General features: G+C 40.3%; 1 protein-coding gene across 2 annotated transcripts in view; it reads right to left on the bottom strand.

Moving 5' to 3' along the window:
• LOC115361599 (oxysterol-binding protein-related protein 2-like) overlaps positions 1–23,255 on the bottom strand; it is a 42,213-nt gene that overhangs the window by 11,185 nt on the left and 7,773 nt on the right. Inside the window, exons 1-8 of one of the 2 annotated variants that reach the window (XM_030055073.1) lie at positions 21,569–21,700; positions 10,165–10,518; positions 5,744–5,867; positions 3,693–3,768; positions 2,804–2,938; positions 1,267–1,364; positions 968–1,150; positions 740–847 (exon numbers count right to left, since the gene is read on the bottom strand). In XM_030055073.1, the coding sequence (XP_029910933.1) occupies positions 740–847; positions 968–1,150; positions 1,267–1,364; positions 2,804–2,938; positions 3,693–3,768; positions 5,744–5,867; positions 10,165–10,201 (761 nt within the window). In that variant the 5' untranslated portion in view covers positions 10,202–10,518; positions 21,569–21,700. Of the gene's footprint in view, positions 1–739; positions 848–967; positions 1,151–1,266; positions 1,365–2,803; positions 2,939–3,692; positions 3,769–5,743; positions 5,868–10,164; positions 10,519–21,568; positions 21,701–23,255 lie in introns of those variants that run through there. The other variant, XM_030055072.1, reaches the window with a different exon arrangement.

The raw sequence follows: 23,255 nt of genomic DNA, 5'->3' as shown, positions 1-23,255 counted from the left end.
GCCAACACCAGGGGCAGTCATGGATCACCAAAGGGAGAGAGACACAAGCTAGAATGGTGATTAAAATAAAGCAGAAGGTCACAGGTGCAATCCCTGCACAAGCCAACGTGTCAAAGTGTGGGTAAATCCCCAAAAGCAGGTCTACATTAATGGCTAATTTGGAGCAAAGGTTATTATAAAACCAGACTAAAAACTAAAACTAGGTGTGAAACAACATGAGGAGGCGTTGGTGCTGATGTTTACAGAGACTGGGACGTCAACATGACTGGGAGTCGACCACCTTCACAATGTGCTGGGTCTGGATTGGAAAACCTATTCTGAACTTATTAAATCTTACCCCTGACAATTACCACCCCTATTGTAATTAAAAAAAGAAAAGAAAAAACAAGAAACTAAAAGTAATCCTGAAACTAATAAAAATGAAACTAAAACTATAAGCAAACCCACCCTGGAAACGAATTGAAGTTTGAAAATTGGAAACAAAAATAAAAAATGACAGAAATAAAAACTAACAAAAAGTGCAACACTATAATGACTGAGGTTGAAATCAGAGGCAAGTTACTCATAACAATACAAACTGTATGTTTCACTGCTCTGTAACAGCAAAAATGCTGTAGTTACTGGCAGTGTGTGTGTTTTTTAAAAATCATTTAATGATCATTTTAAAGGGGCAAAAATGATGGGTCACTACAAGGACTCTATACTGCAATCAAGAGCATAAAACCCATGTGGAGTTTACCTGTGGTTGAGAATTTCCACTGTGCCGTACTGCTCTATCCACAGTTTGCCCAGGATTATATTGTGGACGCAGCAGAAAGGATTACTCCATGTATACACCTCGTTATGCCTGGAGGTGAGGAAGAGGAGGAGAGCATGAACACTGACATTGTAATGATATCTGGTGGTCTGGATGAATTTGCATCAACACACACACACACATTTTTACCAATATCCCTCTTGCACTCACTTGAGCAGCTCTAGCGTGATGGTCCCTTTCGGCTCAGCTTCGACACTTTTGCCCCAGAACTTGAGTTTCGGGTAGATGGAGCCGTGGAAGACGAAGTCCCCGACCAGGCTCTCTGCGTGGAAGGCACTGACAGGGGGATGATGGGAAACCTGCTCTGATACTAGCCTGAAACCCTGTTCCTCTCTGTTGAGCGACAGGGAGAGGACACACAGGTTAAACACACCTTCAAAAATGGGTGACATTAAAATGACCCTGAGACTATTTGAGTGTGTGTCCATGTGGTGTGTGTGTGTGAGTACCTGATAAGCTCGTAGGTCTCTCCCAGCAGAGGGTTAAAGGGTTTTCCAGTTCTGTCCCACTGAGACGCCACTGCTGACACAGCGAAAGCAGCTACTGCCTGCAGACACACACACAGAATTGCAGACCTTGTTAGAAAGAGAGAGAGAGAGTGTGTATGTGTGTGTGTGTGTGTGTGTGTGTGTGTGAGAACTTTTATCTGCGGCAAGCTTGTTCAGATAACGAGGTATGTGTGTGTACTTCTGTCTGCCTGTGTGTGTGTGTGTGTGTGTGTGTCTATGCATGTGTGACCGAACAGACAAAGCCTAGTGTAAGAAACTGAAATGGGGAAGCAAACACAGGGAGGGGAAAAAAAAGCTCCAGTTGATTTAAAATGGACTCAGATCCAACAGAGAGCAGACAGCTCCCAGAGCTCCTTTTGTCCAACTTCAGCATTTTATCCTGCTGTTTCCTGCAAACGCTGTAAGCGACATAATAACTGCAGATGTCATCGTGTCCTTACGGTTCCATAGGCGATTTATAGACGGGAAAATGATTTGCTTTTCACATAAATGGCCTCTTTCACAGCCTGCGCTCAACACAAACTGTAAAGGTTTTGACACTGGGTTATTTGTTTTCCATATCCGTTTTCAAGTCGAGGTATTTCTTTAGCTAAAGCCAAGCCAAACACTTTGGACGGGATAACCTACATCAGCTGAGTCTTTCTGTTAGATTCCCAACTTAGCCATGACTTATTCACAATACCACTATCTATTTATCTTACAACTCTTAAAGCGTTTTCTGGTTGATATACCAACACTTAAGGATGATCAGCACAGTATTACAGCTGATGAGTCAGGGTAACCTATAACCTGTTAACAACCAGCTGCCATGACTTAAACACTGTTACAGAACTAGAATAACCCAGGAGCAACAGAAAGAGATATATATATACACGAGGGTAAAAATGTACTCTGTTTGAAAAGCCTGTGATAACAGAGGCTGCGACACACACAGTACCGTGAAATCACATTTTCAATAGCCATAGAGAAAAATGCTATGGAACTATAAAGCAATGCTGACATCGCTTATCAGGTCAATTGGGAATACACTGCCACCCCAAACTCATTCAACACTGCGAGGACTTACCAGATACAACAAGGTTCTGGTCTTTATGAAACATTTGGAGACCTACTATTATTGCTGTTAATATTATTATTGCTGTATTGCTGTTTTGCTGTTAACCTTTTTATTTTAATGGCTCTGCTTTTATCTGTTTTATGGGTGTATGTTTTAAAGTTTTTATTTGTGATGTTTATCTGCTATCCTGGTTTTATCTCTCTCTATGTGCTTATTTACTCTTTCAGTGCATGTCTTTTCTCTTGTTGTAATGCATTTAGGTAAAACCTTGGTTTGTTTGGCTTGATGAACAAAATCTCCCAGCCCCCTGCATGTGCTCTCTGACCTGCGTGTGTTTTATGGTGATGGAAAGCAACCAGGCCTTGCTCATAAAATGGAGTGTGTGTTGTGTGTGTGTGTGTGTGTGTGTTCCCGTCGGACCTGCATGCGCTCTATGGAATCGGACAGCGAGCAAGCTCTGTTGATGAGGTAAGTGTGTTCCATGTATTCTGTGATTCTCTGCAGGAAGCTCAGAGGCTCGTTGAAGGCGATGGGCATGGTGATCTTAGACAGCTCCTGTGGAGAAAAAAACAAATAAATAAAAAATATTAGTCACTTATCCTCAGCCCAGAGCCGACTACAGTGAATCATAGATCCTTCATAAATTAGCTTGACCCTGGCCGACAGAGATCTTAACCCATTTCCTGAAATCATTATATGTATTGTCTGATAATATAATATTTTCTCAAAATGCAATTACATGCTTATGTGAATGGCTTCAGCATGTAAAAATAACTGGTAATGTAATAAATTGTCAGACAATGCAGTAAGATTTTTCAGACTGGTGTTCAATTTAAAATTAAGGGAGTTGTAATACAATAATTTCTGGCTAACATAGTAAAGTAGGAATTCTTAGTAAAAAAAAAAAAAAAAAAATCTGATTTTATCACAGTTTGAAAGGTTATTACAGTCACATGAACACTTTCTTCAAAGCCCATTTTGCTACTAGGAAGCTACTAAAAACCTGTTGGAGGCGGCCAAATCAAAAAATTTTGTGCTCATTGCCAAAAAAAAAAAAAAAAAAAAAAAAAAAAAAAAAAAATTAGGTTAAGCTCTTTACGCTGAACAAGTAAAGAAAAATTCTGGTGAATAACTCGTCTACTGGTATATTCTATTACCAATCCAATCCCACTAAAATCATCGAAATATCTCCAAAAATAAGCTATAATACTTCACCTTTAAGGGTTATTTATCACTGGGACAACATTAAGCTGTCGCTCATTAACAGAAAACTAGTTTCATTATTCACAGAAAACTACGGCGCCCTTACCAGTCCGATGCATTTCTTCAGGATGCCCCAGATACTGACTGTGTTTCTGGAGAACATCGGGGCAGGTAACGACATCCTGAAATTAAAGAAAACAACAAATCAATCAAAGAGCACACACACATACACACATCCTGTTATCTACTACTTTATTTGTATTTTTTTCGATGAGCAGGTTTGGTATTTGAGGGCTAAATGATGTTTAAAAGGTCTTTTGCACCCAAATAAAGAGGCAATGTTGTAGAAATTTTAAAATTCTACAGTAACAAAAGACACAAACCTGAATAACATTTGACACTGTGCCTTAAAGCTGTACTGGTTTCAGTTAAAACTGTAACTGTGAAACTCTAATGGTATTCAAAATATCAAATTCTTCTGCACCAAACAAAAAAAAAAAATCCTAGACAGACAATAACCGAGAAGAAAACTCTGTATTGTTTTCATACCGCTGTCAGTATCACTGTGATGAGAGTCTGTACCAAGAGTACAATCTAAACAGATCCAACGCAGAATGAAAACCAGATTAAGATGAACAGATAGGTGGAAAGAAAGCCAAAGGAAGAATGAAAACAAATGAGGATGAAGCGATAGAAAGTGCGAGAACAAACAGAGGGAATGAGGAAGAGTGCAAGACGGCATACGCTAGTGAAAGGCAACAAAAAGTAAGAGGCAGTCACATCTGTAAACATAAAATAAAAGCTAGATGAGGCGGTAGATAAGCTGAGCATGCAGTTGGACGGGTCCGTTGTCGGGACAGAGGATGCAGAAGATGCTAGATGGAAAACAAAGTTCTTCGACAAGAAAGGCTCTTCGACAAGAAAGAAAGGGAAAAATGACCTGACATCTGACATTTTCTGATGACTGTATACAGCGAAACAGATGAAGAAACAAAGACGTTTAAATCTCTGTACATGAACAAGCCTCTCCTCTCTGAGAGCCAGAAGAGTCAAGACCATCTTGACGCTCCATTGGAAGTGAATGGGCTTCTGACTTTGTGAGAGCAGTGAACCTCATGGCACTAAATAGCGATGTCATGATACCAAAAACAAACAAATTCCACGATTCGCTACGCCTGATTTGATACCAAGCCAATAACTTTCAGAAAATACAGCTCTCTAATTCAGGCCCTGTGGCAAATGTGTGCCGAAATATCGAGAGTTTTTAATACGTAGCCTGGTAATAAAAATCTACTGCCTTACTTTACCTACAACAGCGTTCAGAACACCTTGCTTTATTTAAAAACTTTGTATTATTAACAAGTAAACAGAAATGTTATGTGTTTCAAGCACTTACACTTGAGTCAACCCTTTTTTTCATCAATGGTTTTCAATGTCTTTTCCATTCCCCATGCATAAAGCTTCAGCAATTGTATTTGCAAATTTACTGACTTTTGCATGCATACAGTGCTTCATCAGAATAATAACAGGGAGTTACAGGTGCAACATTGGCCTTTAGCATGCAAGCAGACAACAAAATACCTAAATAAAATACTCCTTTCAGATTGGCGAAACTGTACGAAATGTCCTGCGGTAACAACAAATACAATGGTGTGATTGGCTGATCTGATTTGTAAGGCTGACCGAAACTTTAGGTATTTCTGTATTTAAACATTTAGGCTCAAGCTGCATTACAGGAGTGGGTATCAAGTTTGCTTCATATGTGTATGTATGATTTTCAAAAGTTTGTTGCTGACCATCCCCTTGCACTAAAACTGTCAGAGTTGGGCGTTCAATTCCAACTAAGGCTGTACAAGGTAAACATACTGAGAATTATTTATGTCACTAAAACAGGTGTGTGTTATGGGCAAACAATGGGCAACATATATTCGCAGTCTAAATCGAGAACATTGTACTGGAGCAGGTCACTCCACCCTAGGAGTGTCAGTAGGAGTTGTCACCCTGCCAAGCTGATTTCATTTGTACTGGTTTCAATGGAAAGTTTTTATGGTGAAGAGCTTATGGACACAGGTACACACACACACACACACACACACACACACACACACACACACACACACACTTCAGATGGAATGAGGCGGAGGAATGCTGCAGTACCTGTGTTTCTTGATGCCGTTCTCCTGTGGCACGGATCCGTTGTTCTTCTGACTGCTGCCGTCAAACAGGGCATCTTTAAAACTGGCCTCCGACACGCCTTCGTACGACTCGTCTGAATCCAGGCCTGAGGAGGGGAAATAACACATGTGATATAATGTAGGTCACGGGTTCACTCCTACCGTGGACACGGTGTGATGATGTGCCCATGAGCAAAACAGTGGACAATTTTACCATACAACTTTTGACTCAATTCTATCAACTTATTAGCCATTACTTATTACTAACTAATTAATGATCATATGCTAAATATTTTCTGGAAGAACAAAAATTATCCCATAAATATCTACTACCACCACCAAGGGATTCAGTGTGAAATATAATGACATTTGATGCTGTTCATTCATCCCCATCACAACAAGGACGCATGACCACAAATATGTGCACACTCATTAACCACAGCCACTTGGAACCCCAGACACTGTATAACCATGCATGTGTAATTTAGTAATACAGTAAAAACAAATCTAAGGGTAATGAGACAGGGGCTCAAAAGCTCGATAGGCTGAGAGAGACAAACAAAGTCATATACAAAATGTGATCAAGTGCCATTAGAAGAAAGTTATATGGTGTTTTTACAAGAATTTGAGGGATTCCCCGCTGCAAAACCACATTCGTCACGGAACGACACACCTAGTGACACAGTACAGTTGGCAGGTATTTATTCATGTCTGTTGATGTAATTTCCCAAATCATTTCTGTTGTGGCCAAACCATGTGACAGAGCATTAACAAAGCGTGCGGACTAAAGCAGTGTGGAGGCCAGGTGAGCTACAGGTGGAACCCTGACAACCGCTGACAACAGACCAGTGGTTTATTATCACACACCAATGGTTTATTATCATTGAGCAAACACTTCTAGTCAGCTGTTAGTATTGCATTAAGGCTATTAGAAGTGAATGCTTAGTGTGTTTACCATATGAGGTAAGCCTGTTTGTAACCACTTACAATGAAATCCAGCAAGATTAGAATAGAATAGCTTGGAAAATTGATGTCACATCAAATAGAGGCAAAGACAGACAGGAAAGTGGTGACTGCATTGATTTTTTTTTTTTTTCCTTTTTTCTGAATGAAATTATTAAAAATAGGACAAAAACAACTTAATCTGCCTCCAAAACAAGACCAAGACAGTCAAAATGCAGCTTGGACAAAGACAAAAATGTCAGGTATTCGCTCCCTTTCCTGTCTGGAGCTGTCAAGGAAAAAGTCATACAGGGTCAGGAAACCTGGTCAGACACTGATTCAATCAAACAGGCACTTTGAAGGCCTTCAGATGCCAGCACTTTATCCTCATTTGCTCCTATAATTGTTAGCATGCAAACAGAAAATTAGATTTAGCTTGATCTGAGTTAAAAAATATTTTAATAGGTATTTATGCTCGCTTATGAGTGGGAATTTTATGCAAAGTAGTGATAGTTAATGTAGTGTGAAAGAGAGTGCAGATCAGGCCGCATATTTTTGTCTGAACGCGAACCGAGCCCGAGAACATAGAAACCCAACCCAACCCAACCGAAACCCAGCAGGCATTCTTTTTTGTGTCCAAATCCGAACTGAGCCCAACATTTTGCTTCTCCTCCATCTTCCTAGACTACATTTACCGCCTGAAACAGCCTACATGTTGCCTTCAGCATCGTCAAGTAAACTCCAGCACTGCACAGGAAGTTGCCCAGGACAGACATTAGGTCAGTCATTTTCACTAAAATAATGCCGACATGACCAAACCCGACCCGAACCCTGACATAATGTACATAAAATGTTCTTTTATGCAATCAAAAAATGATTAGATATAGCAGTTTTGTGTTTGGCAAATGCAGAAATTTCTGGGGGCCAGGGAGGTTAGGTAGGTAGGTAAAGTGACAAAGTTTTGACTGTCAATTTCGCTCTGAGCAGCTAGTGCAGAATGCAGCGCAGCAAAAGGTTTGGTCAGGTGACCATATTTAGTTCATACAACCAAAGCACCGAAAACAGAAACTATATACATCCTTTCAGGACAAAGGTCAACACCATGTGGCTATGTCACATGATTCCAACATTGCAAATTCTCCATATTTGTACCTCACACCAGAAAGTTACAAACCGAGAGGAGAGAACAAACTGAGGCGTCTCACTCTGCTCCAAATCTGGCAAATGTCACTGCAAAGCATGAGACGAAAAAGACAGTAAACTACAATCTGTTCTCAATTCTTTCTCATTAATGGAAATGTTATGAGACATGGCGGCCACAATCCTCCATTAAAAACATCTAAGGCTTATGTGGCTCACAGTATGCAGGAATTAACATTACTGTTCACATCTCGGGTTAGGATTTAAGTTTTGTGTTAGGTCTTTTTGAGAGAAGCATCCATCTGTTTCTGCTGTGCTCTGGATCAGTCTCTACGGTAACTATGACATTATCTGAAGTGGAGACAGACAGTGGCACGCGGTGGCACGCTTTTTCAGACCACAAGGTTATTTACAACACTGAGTCATTCATCTTCTCTAACATATACCTCCTGTGGTTAGAAGGAAAATCCAGGCCACTGAGGGGAAAACGTAACTGCTGGATGCCACCCAACACTTAACAGAGACCTTTGGGGATCATAGCTGAGCCCGGGCACCATCTACTACTGAATAATAAATTTGCTCCAGGTCTATTTCAAACACATTATCCCTGTCTGTGCCAGATTAGTAAGATGATCATAATAATGACACAGGGACCGACTGGGGCAGACATCTGAATCTTTTATTTATATCCACATGGAAGCTATAACTGGCAAAGTATATAATAACAGGGTCATAGCAACGCCCGAATCTCAATATGGATGCCTAGCAATTTCAGACAACAAGAAACTAAATGCTCACAATGAACAATACCAAGCCAACTCCTTTTCTCTGTTCTCAGGCACTCCTGACAATTACAGGCTCCACACCACCAGACCTCACCGAATAACAACGAAATCAGCAACTAACAACTAAGACAGGAACACACAGGACTTCCTCTAGACTGCAGTCAATAAAAACACCTCCAAAGCATACAACCTCAAATTGTGCTGTGTGATCACTGCCTCGCTCCTGGATCTAGGTTTCATTTTTGCAGACAGAGACACACACACACACACACACACACACACACACACGGTGACACACACAGGGTGTTCCTGATATAGCAGATGATGAGAGTGAGACAATAGACCTCTGAATTATTGAAATAATCATCAGACTAAAGCAGGTTAGGTTCCACAGGATGGTATTATACCTCTATGATGGAAACCCATGACAAAAACAGCCTAATCTAATTAGGACTGACAGCCTTTTATAGTAAAAACACAGCCTGTCCCAACGCCAGCGTCACAAACCTTGATAAGAAAATGAGGTCCTGAGAAATCTTTATTTTGAAATTAATAAAACATTTTATTGCCTACGGCTTTTCAACAGAAGCTACTTTGAATGCCGTGCATTTACATTTACAGTTTAAACTTTGCAGTGACACACGATGTATTGAACTGTTCTGTGAAATCAAATACATTTCAACAGGAAACATGCTTGTTAGTGGTGAGAAGGCTGATTCTCTTAACTAACTCGATTTTCTCAGGCTGTGACACAGTTGTGAATCAATTCAGGACTGGTTCAATTGGATTCACTTTTGCACAAATGACAGTTCTACAGTGGTGACCCGGTGACTTGACAGTTATGGGACAGTTTTTCAAGCCACCAGCATGCAAGAGCAGCTTGCTTCGTCTCTCTGAGGAAGACATTTTCATTCATGAATTCAAACAAGGATTGTCAGTAGGAGAAACTATGAAATTTCAATACTGACTAATGCATTTCCCGTATAAGAGGATGCTGCAATCTTTTCACAGAGATAGCGATGTTTCGGACAGCTTCCAAAACAAGGTCTTGCGTGCCATTCTGGCCACCACATCAAGACATTTAGTGGAGAAAAATCTTTAACTTTATTCAAACCGACACACACACACTAGGGCTGCATGATTGTTGCTTAACTGTGAATCATGATTTTTCTCTCTAAGAATTGAGATCACTCTCACGCGATTCTTACTTTTTTGACAAAAACACTTATTGCACTCTTAGATACTTGAGTAAAAAAAAAAAAAAAAAGCACCTGAGATGCTTGCTGTGTAGACAGAACTTTAAAGTCTCTTGTAAAAAACAAACAAACTCATATCTCTTTTCCTCTCTAATTTTAGAACACATAATCATAGTTTACATATAGCAATGCACTGTATAACATTTGCATATTGAGGTTTGTGTGGTTTGGCTGCTGGAGTTTTTTGTGATGTGGTGTGTTTGTCCTTTATACTGCAACTGGGATTGTTCCGAAACAAAGAAATCAACATGCGAATGCAGCATTATGTGAATGGCACCCACCTGTGACGGCGTCAAAGAACTCATCCTCATTGCTCATCTTCCGGTCGTTTAGGACAGATCTACAGCTTCTAGTACATGTTCCTGTTGGTGGTGTTCACCTCAACGCTCCTCTGGAGGGAGACCTGTCGATCGAGGTCCCTCCAAACGTCACCGAAGAGCCGGACGATCCTCCAATGTCAACAGAACGTCCTGAGCTCAATATCCCACTGATCAACGGTGGGTTCGACCAGCGTTGGTGTAACGAAATGTCAGTCAGGGCGAGCGCACAGTTTGGTCGATCGACAGCCGCTGGGAAGCTGATGCAATTTCAGATTTCACGTTGTGCTTCTTTGGCTTCCTTGAGTGACGAGTACTCTGTAGGAGACACAAAACCATGAGCCTCAGATAAATAAAGCAGTGTCAAGCTCAATGAAAGCAAAACAATAAATATATTGTACACAGACTTCTTTCGACAACAGAGCTAATGGTTCTATAAGAGACAAGGTGACCAAGGTGACTAAGTCAGAGTGAGTTACTGCAAATCAAAATCAAAAGTCTGTTTTACATTAAGTAGTATCCTATTCATTTAATATGCAGAAAATAAATGCTGTGCTACTGTGAAAATTTTATCTCAACATCAAGCTGTGATTTATTCACAAAGCTGTAATCATATCAGTTTCAATGACATGGCATGATGAGCCAATGTATTTTTGGGTTCTGCTGCTGGGATACAAATAATGTATGGCACTATATATTAGGGCTGGGCAATATATCAATATTATAGTGGTACTGTGATATGAGATTGGATATCGCCTGGGATATTGTAATATCATGATCTGATGTAAGTGTTGTTGATCTGATGTAAGCTGCAACACAGTACAGAAATTTCTGAACTTATTAGACTGTAGTTGTTCTGATAGTTGTCTGTACCTGCTTGGTCAACATATCAACATAACAAATTTCTTTTATGTAAATATCTTATGACACCACCAACAGTCATCCCTACAATATAGTCCCAATATAAATGCAGGTACTTGGTCAAACATGTTGTGATGTTTGATTTTGTCCTGTCCTCTCTCTATGATTAACACAATACATGATATGGCATTTTATAAATCAATCCAACTGCTGTATAAGCAGGGCATCTCTATATGTGTGCAATATGCTGTAAGCTAGTGGAACTAAATATTGTGTTTTTACTCCTCTATGCAAGATCAGAAATGACTCCCAGTCCTGCTGCTACAGTCGACTGTGGTAAATCGAAGGTTGTTTTCATTTGTCAAAAGCATCTTTCCTGAGCTGTGGGCTATGAAATTCTTTGTAATCCAAGCAAGACACTGACACACATGTATACAGACAGCTCTTACACAAAAAGCTTTGCAACATCGCACACATACTTGGTTACAGAAATATCACATGTAAATGTAAGACACAGTAGCTGCTGTCAGGAGACCTTCGGGCAAAGCAGACAGCTTAAAATAGTTCCCACGCCTCCTGACTGTTATGACAGTTCCCACATGCAGGCAGACTTTAGTATTCAGGAAGAGTAAAATGGTAGCACATTTCAATTCATCAAGTCAAGGAGGACAAGATACTCACATTTCAGATTTCAGTATTGTTTGGCTCTAGCAGCTCTAACTGGATTTTCCCTGCCGATGTGACTCAAAGGCGGGTCACTTTTGTATTACTGGCGGCCGCCTTTGTTGAAAACTCTGGCGTGTGATGCTGACGTAACAAAAAGGCAGAACTCAGCTGCAAGGGCAGTGCAGCACCCTGACATTATACAGCACACACGCTAGAGTTATCCTGTAATTCATCTTCGAAAAACACAGCAGTTGCATGCATGTTATTCTCATACAGGCAAGAGACTGTTCAAATTAATTCACTGATTAACACAGTTTTTAAATAAAAAAGCTGTGGACCATTTATCTTATCTGGAAGTTATGTTTCATATTGTATTTGAGTGGGCTTTATAGTTCAGAGAGACTGAAAATAGTGCCCGCTTTTCTATTCAATTGAGATTCTGTTCTAAATCAAATCAGCACCCACGTATCATGACAGTATCAAAATTGGAAGTAAGCATATCATCCCAGGACTACAAAATAAACACTGTCATTTGTCACAAACTTTATTTTTCAACTTTTTGTTCCATCTTCGTATAAAATTTAAATCCCTATGGAGATTTTCATCTGTCAAATTGTGATTTTCTTCACTTAACTGCACAACCCTCTAAAGGTGTGCACACAAACTGTGTACACCTCACCGTGCACATTCTCCCTGTCGAGGAAATGAAAACATACATCAAGTATTAAAAAAAAGCTGAACACCCTCAAACTCGCAATTTTCACAGATGAAAGGCTGATGCCTGCTGTTACTTCCATCCGATATGAGATACCAGCTGAAACTCTGCCTGTCTGGCTGAGCAACAATCTTGTCTATCATGGCCCACTGAGTACAAACAGAGACTTTTCTAGACTGGCAGGTTACATAACCAGGACAACGCTGTCACTGTAACAAGCAATCAGGATCTTTGCTGGCTTCTGCCTGGCACACTGCCTCTAAAACTTTTCAAACCCAAAATGATGAACTAGGCTACCTTTCTAAATTCCAAAATGACAAGTTATCGTTTCAACATATTGCTAGACAGACAAACAAGCAGTTTATAGTACTAAAACCAGGGTAGTGAAAGTCGGGCTCCAAAACTATCACCACGCACCGACCACCGACCACACTGGCATTACCTTTTTTAAACAATCAGATCTGAATGCCTCACTGACACACCATCTTTGATGTCTGCTGGTTTTCAAACATCCCTGCTGGCTGATATGCATTCTCTCTGACTGTGAGCCAATCAAACCACACCACAACAACAGCTCTGTAGCAACCAGGTTTCTGACCACCCGCCTGTTTTAACTTAAACCTTCAAATCAGAGGTGCCCTGGTGCTGCAGAGGTCAAAGGTGCGGACCGTATAACCTCAAAGACCAGGGTTTGAACCTCGCCCAGGACCTTTGTCACACTGCATTCCATTCCCTCTCTCTCTCTCACTGCAACTTGCATGACAAGACATAAAAAACAAAACAAAAATTCACAGCGAGGCTACATGTTAGGAAGTTCAGGGACGCATTTCCCTTCCTGTTCCATGTCACTCCCAAAGTAAAAGGAGAAAAGAAAAAGTGCCTTTCATTAGTTTATTCCAGAAAATTATCAAAAAGTAATGATGTGGGTATTAGGTACAGACAATTTTTCATCAAACTTACAGACAACATACTGTCGTGATATATATTGCTATCAAGATATGACATTATCCATATCATGATAGCAGACTTTGTCCATATTGCATTGCACAGCCCTAAAAAACACCACAAGTGCATGAGCGATACATATTGATAACATGGTATTGCAGCACTGGCTTTGACTGTGTACATCAGCCTGTTGAATGTGGGTCAACAGAGGTCACAGAGATAGGAGCGGAATCACGCTTCCACTCCTATCTACATTGCAGTAAAGGTGGGGAAAAAAAGGGGGGAAAAAAATCAATACAGCGTGGTATCACAATACTTTGTGTCAGTGTGTCAATCAATCAATGCAACATTTATGATTTGGTCAGTCCATCCGCCCGACAGTCCCATTTTGCTGTAATAAAAGTGCTTGAGGTGAGATGAACAGAAAGAAAACTTTATCTTATTCGATAAAACAGATGTTGACATCATTTGAATCATTTGCAATATATGTTATCAAAATACTCGGCATATTGCAAAATGCTTAAAAACACATTACTATGGTACTGTGACTTGGGTATTGTGATAATATTGTATCATGTGTCTCTGGTATCACTGAGAGACCATCACTGAAAGCACCACATAAACCCAAACAGATTTCATTTACAGGGAAACCTGAGCTGGCACACCAGCAAACTTTCATATGGCTCATATTGTTATGCTGTTGATAAAAAAACAAAATAGAATATTAACTTGTGCAGTAAGAGTGTTTCAGTGTGTTCCACTCGGGCTATATTTTAACATTCAATGCTTAAGCCAAACCATTAAAAAAAAAAAAAAAACACACACAAAAAAGACAAGGAAAACGCCAATATTAGTAGGGAGGGACTTAGATAGAAATCAGCGAGGTAGCATTTTGCCAACTAGCAACTTTGTTTGATGTGTTTCCACACACATACCGTACAACTGTCCAATAACACCGACCCTCTTCTGTTCTGTGACGGCTCGGGATGAATACATGCACCATTACACCCCTCGTATTTACCTATTTCCAATCGCTTACTAATCATAATTGTGTTGACAAGGAGAATGGCTAGCAATCACCACACTCCTCTCAGTGACACTAAACATGATCCATGATACATGATACATGATAATATTTACCCACTTGTATCACTCATCACTACAACCCACATGCCTGAGCTACAATACGAGGAAACTGATTTGGCATTGAACATTGTTCCCAGTGACACACGCCACATGGTAAATATGACACTTGCTCACAGTGACTCATCACTTGCAGCAGAATCTCATTGCTGGGTTCAACATCAGCCTTTGGCTGCTCTGCGTCAAAATGTGTCGGTGGTTTTGGAGCAGCAGCGGTGCTTGGAAGTAAAACTGTGTTTGGGTTTCAAACACAGCTAAAAGTAATGTTCTTAGGGCTAATTTATCATGAGAGAACCACGGGTTTTAAACATCAGCACTACGCTTGTATTTAAGGGAGAAATTAATTACTGCAATTTCACATCCCCAAACCACAAAAACGCATGCAGGAACATTTGCATAACATTCTTGCATAAGGTACGAGTTTGAGTACTGTCCTTTCTCTTCACTGCCTCTGAATCTCCAAAGGCTTTATTTACATTTTAAACATTAATATACCTCACTTCCTAGATTGTGAATGAAAAGTATGAAGTGCAGGAGTCCAAGCCAAAATGCTGTGAAAACAGATGATTTTGATCAAGACAGAGAAGTGAAGGTTATGTAAAACCAGAGGAGGAAGAGACAAAGAAGCCAGGGAGAAAAACACTTGTTTGTGATAAAAATTTACTGTGAAATCTAATCCCAAATTTATTTCTGTGAATTATATCATTATGTAGTAGTGCTGACTGATGAAATCATATTTTCATCATCATCGTGATATGAACATGTGCAATAAACACATCGCAAAAGACCGCCTCAAGCGCAATGAATATGAAAAATCAGTATATTTACAAATGCAATGCATTCACACTAATGTCCATATGATGTCCACAGTCAGGCCAGCAGAACGATACCAAACGAATCCCTGTGCATACGAGCAGCATGCTAACTGTGCTAACACAATAGCCATTTATACACTATCGCGCCAAACGTGAGCGAGCTTGTGCTTGCCGAGGCCAGTTGCATTTCCTTTGTCGATGGCCCACCAAATACCCACAGGCCATACAGGGCTAACTGTGGCCTGAGGAGGAGTCAAGGTTCATACGCAGGGCTTACCTGGCTTTGGGCGGGGACACAGGTGCAGCTGATAAGTAGAGATGTCTCTATCTACTTCTCTGGGAAAAACAGTACCAAACTGATAAGCGATATCAAAAAGAGTAGTAGTATCAATAAAATCCCAACGATACCCATCCCTATTTCACCCTTCCTAGTGTACCACATCAGAAATATTTTTGTACATGCCCTTCTCTTTAGATACTGGTGTTAATCCAAAGAGAGAAAAAAACAGCTGTTTTATGAGCAACATTCTTACAGTTCTCCAAAAACACATTTAACAGCCAATCGTGTGAAAACTTGTGTGAAGAGACTGACTGACAGGGCATGCCTCCAAAAGCTGGTAGCATCATCAAGTTTTTCCTTACCGGCACGCCTTAATGTATGTTGCCTTAGATCCCAAAGAGTGAGGCAACTTGTTTGCTGCAATTCCTTAATTTTCTGAACAAAATGCAGTGACACCACAGGAAAAGGGACTGGGACTGATTGCTTGCTCCCTCTTAGTCATCCCGTTGTTCTCGCGCTCCCTTTTTGTACACACAGCGGATGGGGCCTTACGGTGCCAGAAACAGATACGCCTCGAACACACTCATGGACTTTGGCCTCAATGTCCACAATCGATAAGAGGGACAGAATAGGCTTGGTTGTTCTAACAGCTCATTTAATATATTCTGCTAAGTCACTTTGAATACCTCTCACCTGAAAAACCTTGTTTCCTCTACATGAAGTTGCTCTGGCCCAAATAACATGTCTTTGTAAACCTAACTTGGTGTTATTTTTATTTTTCACTCAGTTTAAATTAACTTACTGGCTCCTATTGCATTGTACAGCATAATGCTTTGAAAAGATCGATACAGCAGTGGATTATATACTTACAAGTTTTCTTAATATGTAACAGGCATTTATGCTTATTTATTTCAACAAAATTTAAATAAACCTCAGAGATTTCTTTCAATAAAGGCCATTGTTGTTGTTTTTTGGCATGACCTTGGTAAATAATGCATTAGTAAGATCTATGTCTATGAACGGAAAAAAAAAATCGTCTTAAGTTTGATGTTTATCAGCCAGGTCATCAGGACATCAAGCCAAAGAATTTACAAAGATGAGCCTTGATAAATACCTTAAACCTGCCCATTAGCCAGTTCTGTTACATTCCCAAAAGATGCGACCTACTCTTTAAAACCCAGGTTGTTTATTAAGAGTGCTGTAAACAACAAGAGAGGAAGACACAGGCTGAGCACTTGCTAATAATTAAAGCTTGAGTAAGGTGACTCCACAGCCTGAGGATACAAAGACAGTTAGCTAAACCAGTGCCAGCTTCATTAAAGGGTGTGACAGGCCTACTTATGTAACCACACATGACCTGGCCTACATTAATGATAAGCCTTATCGTGCATATTTCTGTGCATAAATGCACCAGAGTACTGTATGTCCTTTCAGCTACCCTTAGCTACAGAAGGAATGCTCTGTGAACATCACAACAAACTACAGTACATACAGCCACAGGACACGGGGAGATCTGGGAATAACAGGAAATGTCTTAAATACACAAAGTGAGGGAGACAATTTAGGAACTTCAACAGCTAAAATGTGAGCATGTCACTTGTAATTTAACACAATCTGAGTGCTTCACACATACGTATTTATTTTCAAATGACAGCGACACTGAAACAACGTTCTGATAAAGATCACTCGTTGTTATAGTTGCACTGCAGTTTCGAGCTGTCTTACCTGTATGTGCCCAGGGTGTTGCCTCTATTGGAATGCACTGTTATATTTAGTGGCTCAACTTGAGTTAGACTTTTTCCAGTGGAAGAGCTATGATGGCATCTTACCATCCAATTTTGGACAAGACGTTTTCTCATGGCATCTAGAACAGAGCCTGGGAAAACCACGTAAAACCTTTGCCACAGAGCAAGAGGAGGGCATGCCTTGTGTGTGCCCAGAAGCTGGTTATGCCTCTGTCATTGGAAAAAGCAAACTTGGCTATCTCAAAAACATGATTTGCATGGGTCATATGGCTTGGCCTATTACATCATTTGATTATAACATGACAAATAAGCATGTTTTCTCATCCTTTAGGCCACACTTGACAGCCCTGCTGCTGCTGCAGAACTGTATCATCCATTCATAATAACAATGATTTGATTTCTTCTCTTTTTGCCAAGGGAAACTTCAGCAGGCTGAATGTTTGCTGAACTGAACTGCAAACTGCATCCTACACACTATCTTCCTTAAGGAATGTAAAATCATTCCTTTTTTTACATTGCACTTGTTTCCTACTACTTCCTCACTAAAATAAAAGCACTTCATTGACTGAACTATTCCTATTTTCTACACTTCAAAACAATTACTGAGTGACATGCTCATTTTCAAATGCAAATTGCAATATAAAAGGTTTCCTTACATACATTCATCACTTTATATTGGCTAAAATCTCTAAAAAGACAATACACTTGCTACTTTTCTCCACGAGAGGATGTATCAGGGTCCAACTTATAATCCATTTCATCCATAGAGTTTCAGTAAATAAGGCTGCGAAGCTTATCTGCACCAAATCGAGCTTTAACCTAATCTCACACTGCGCTGCTCCCATGCATGAATCAAGCAAAAATCTGGGAGCCACCAGACAATTTTGGATTAAGCAACAGGATGCACTGTGTTGCCAAAGTCCCTTCAATGCACATAACACTGAATCATAACGCGTCAGAACAATGTCTTAGATTGTTTATATGCTATTAAAAGCAGATTAATTCTGTTATATCAGCCTGTAAAAGAACACACACACACAAGCAGTTCAGATCATGAGAAAATTCCTTCTGATTATGTGGCTCGACTTGAGAAAAAGTATGACAACTGGTGGTTGAACTTCTCCCCTCAGGCTTTGCTTGGTCTCTGCAGGATCATAAGCAGATTCCACTCCTTAGACTGTTTCGAAACAGGCCAAGGGGGTGTGATGCACACGCAATACCCAGGCCTCCATTATTACCCAACGTCTCATCTCAAACGCTTCAAATATCCACAAATGCGGCACTTTCTGCAACTGCATCAGAGGTTTACATCATTTCATTTCAATTCAAAATTCATAAATTGTAAAATAAGGCTGCACAATGGCTATAATAATAATCACAATTGGTTTGGGATCATAATTATGAATCCCCATTGCTTCTCTTGATGATTTGACAAAACTAAGGAATCTAAGAAAAGTTTCAATATTGCCAATACACCCGTATTCTTACTCTACAACTATGAATTGTCAAAACAAAAATTTGGCTATGCGATTATGTTGCAAGGTGCAGTTCCAATTTCCATTTTGATTTGAGTGAATGTAAGTGAATTGCCATCAGCTCTGCAGACCAAATACTGTTTCTCTTCATCTGCCCCCCACCCAATCAGTTCACTTCTGTTACTGTGCAAAAAATGAACCAAACCCCTCTACACACACACACACACACACACACACACATACACACACACTCACAAACACACACATCAACACACGCGTGATTAGAGCTCTCTGATTGGCTGCAGTAGACTCTCAGGTCATATCGCTCCCTCGTTCCTAGACGCCCGTGAGCGGTTACGTAATTATGACAAGACATGGCCCCATACACACACCACATCACAGCACACACACCTCCATGGATATACGACAGCTTATACTGGGGGTGTCTCACACTGACACACACACACACACACACACACACACACACACACACACACACACAGAAGCATGTCTGTAGCAAGACAGTTGCAGGAAGTAAAACTGTAACAATACAGAGGAAAAATGCAAAATGACCAAGAGACTAAAGCTTTATGCCAGCAGTGTGTGTGTGTATGGGTGTGTGTGTGTGTGTGTGTGTGTGTGTGTGTGTGTGTGCGCGCGTGTGTGTGTGAATGCTCCCAGAAACTAGTTCTATACCTGCTGCAGTAACTATTCTTTTATCCTGGGGTTTCCTTGGCATAGCTCACTCACTAAAACTCAAAACTGCTGACTACAACCTAACCTTGTTTACAAAGTTAACCCAAGTTCATCTTCATTTTTTTCTTCCCGCGACAGAAATACCAAGCACTAACGATACACCATGACTCATCAGCTGAGGCAAGCGCTCTTAAACTGTTTCAGCCCAGGACCCGAATGAGAAAAGGCACTTTTACTGTCATATTGCTGCTCTTGTCACGTAGGGAAGCACCAGAAGAAGGCCCTCACTTTGGGAAAACCCTGGTGTCCATCAAGTCATAAACTCTAGCCCAGGGTATCACAGTCTGACTTTGATGAAACACCCACTTAAGTTTATAAAATACAGTACGAGAAATAAGCCGTTTGTTAGAACTTTTCCAATGAAAATTGTACTGATATTTAATCTGGAGGAATAATAGCATAACACAGGTTAACTTGAAAAAACAGCATGGTTGTATAAATGGAGAAGATAATCCTAAAACATTCAGAACATGATCGTCTGTTAACGTCCCCCTCCAACCACTGATTAAACCCTAACATCTATGAAAAAAATCTCTGCTTATCAATATTGTGTATTTAATAAGTTGAAGTTACAAGTTTAGAAGTCAGTATTGTCAAGGACAGACATTTTAGGGGACATAAACACAAGAAAAGCACATTTGGAAACAAGTTCATTTATTCTTTGAGCAAGACAAGTAAGAAGTTCGCAAGGAAACTACGTTCTTAGTTGCCTTGTTCAGAGAATAAATTATTTAGCTTCATTCAAAGACAGAGTGCCGTAGTTTTTTCCATGGTTGTCTGCATCACCTACAGATTAATATCAAGCAAGACTTCCAGGATTTTGTTTCTAAATGGACTTTTACGTGCCCCACTAAAGTGCAGCTGTGTTATGAGCCACTAAAGCCATGCAGCGCTTCCTTCTCCCTTTGTAAACAAGAAAAACACATTTTGAGTGGAGGGGGTCCATAAATTCACGATGAATTTTATGGAGCTGTGTGTAAAAAAAAAAAAAAAATGTGTTTTTATGCTCATGACTGTAAACCTCAGCAGCTGACAGTAGTAAATATTACACAACACGTCACAACACTGAGTAGAGTTTTCTCAAACGTCAGCACAAAATAATTTCTCGAGAGTGATGCCGCTGTTCTGGCTGCCAGTATCCCGAGCCAGATTAGTCTGTACAGAGTGTGAAGCCACATCAGGCCAGACATTATTGTCTATGTCTGTCTTAATTAGTAGTGATGAGCCCAGACCTCTCGAGGGTTTGTCACTGACACCAGCTACACTGAGGAAAAAAAAACAAACAAAAAAAACAGGCATGGGAAGGCAGGCCATGATTCTGACAGGCAAAAGTTATGGTAAAGAAAACATAGCCTGCATTAAGCTGCGATGAATTTGGGAAATGAAGTTATTTTCTTAGCATATTTAATCCGATTTTTTTCCAAACGAAACACAGGTCAGGGCGCCTCAGTAACTCACCTGGTATCTCCAGTATGTCCTGTCCCTCTCTACTGTCACTATCAAATAAAGCAGAAATGCCAAAAAAAGAAAAAAAAAGAAAAGAAAATCTTAACAAAAAGAAAAAAAAACAGGTCAACACTGCAATTACCAGATTATTAGCCAAGCCTATGCATTTCAAATGACCTTGTCAGCATGTTAGCAAGTCAATCCAAATAAGTACTGGGGCATGTTAGCCAATCTACCAAATTCTGCTGACCTCATTAGCCGAGCTTATCAATTTCCAGTGACCTTGTTAGCGTCCCAAATAATTAGCCTACTGTAGCTCTGCAGCTGGTCTACCCAGTTCTACTAACCGTGTTAAGGCATGACCCTTCCTACACCCATTCTCATGGATTATGTCCGCTCGTAAGCATCACCTTCTCAAAACACGCCAATTATACCTTTCTACTGGTCGCTTTAGCTGGTTAGTCAAACGATCCGACTGCTAATAACCTCCGTTCTCCGAAGACTTCGTCAGACAAACGTACCCATTAGTTTGCTCCATTCATAGGTCCAGAGTGCAGATACGAGCCTAGCGACGTGACTCTGTGCAATCCTCTGAGGACCGAAAAAAAAAACATCCAAAGCCACAGGGAGAACGAATGAGAGCGAGAGAGAGAGAGAGAGAGAGAGAGAGAGAGAGAGAGAGAGAGACAGGCCAAGGGAAAAGAGAGAGAGACGGAGTAAGAGCTTAAGCGATGGGAGCTGTTACTATGAGAGGAGCGCAGCACTAAGCTACGATAAAGCACACACACACACACACCCACCTCTTTCTTATTCCACACACACCTACCTGCCAAGATGAATGACACACCTCTGCCAGCCCACTGAAACACACACCTTTCATCAATATCATGCATACACAGGAACACACCAGGTTTTCATGTGCGTTTTAGATTTCACAATTCCACGCTTTTCACTGACTGGACTGGAGCTCAACATGATGCATAGTGATAGTTACACCTGTCAAACAGGCCAGATCACTCTGTAATTTACAAATACTGTACAAACTACATAAACTACATAAAATATGAATGTGAATAGAATAGAATTTGAATGTTCATTCTTTTCTAAACATCTTCCTTCGCAGTAAAATGCTCCAAAATGCTGATATTTTGATATTTGAGAACAACTGAAATGCATACTATCAGATCAGATCTCCTGGTGTTGCCTCACTACAGCGACACAGAGTGCTGACATTTTAGTCTGCGGCAGCTCCAATACTAAAACCAGTATCAGTGAATCCCTAAGAATATGTTATATGGACCTGAGCAAATTCATTTGCCAAACAAACAACAAACAAACATATTTACTTGTGTAAGACTAGTGTTGAGCTGGCAGTGTTCAGAAACGAGCTTCTACCTCATCTGAATAAAATCCTGCCTGGCCAGACCCATACCTTCTCAGAGCGGACAATGACTAGCATGACACACTCACACAGGCACACACACACCAATGGACACTAAAAAGTACATGCCATGACACATGGAAAGGACACACACCTGAAAGATAAACACCAGAATGTGTGTGTTTGCGTGTGTGTACTGAACACCTGACCTAAAAGATGCATTTTATCTTCCAGTGAACTTCCAGGCCTCAGTGAGCGAAGAGAACAAAGCCTTAACATAAAGACTAAACAGCACCATTTAACTCAATTACACACTGTATTTTTACTTAATAAGAGAAGCCTGTGAAACTTGAGATAATTCATAATAAAACCTTCACATGATGCACAAAAAAAGTTATCACTATTTGCCGACATAAACTGAGCCTATCTTACGCTGAAGAGCTGAAATCAGCACCTTGAACTTTGTACTGGAAATGAAGTTATTTTAAACAACTTATCTGAAGTTGCTCCAACATTTTTCAACTATTGCATCACTGCTGTGCCCATGATCATGGTTATGAAAACACAAAACCAAAACAAACACAAAAACCGAGCAAAAATACAAAGATCCATCTCTCAATGACATCCAAGGGGAACAAATTCAAATTCACTGACTGTTACCTCATCAAACTAAACTACTCTGTAGAAACTTTGACAGTTTTGGGACACTGAAAATGACACATTCTGCAAAGTAATCCCCTGTGCTTTTGCATGCAGTGATAGAAGCAAAGTTTTTGTTTTTATTTGCAATCAAATGTGTCCCATAACTGACACTGGTTTGCCATTTT

This window comes from Myripristis murdjan, chromosome 7, assembly GCF_902150065.1.
Source record: "Myripristis murdjan chromosome 7, fMyrMur1.1, whole genome shotgun sequence".
Taxonomy (NCBI): Eukaryota; Metazoa; Chordata; class Actinopteri; order Holocentriformes; family Holocentridae; genus Myripristis; species Myripristis murdjan.
The sequence above is the reverse complement of the archived record's forward strand: the minus strand, read 5'-3'. Positions and strand labels throughout refer to the sequence as shown.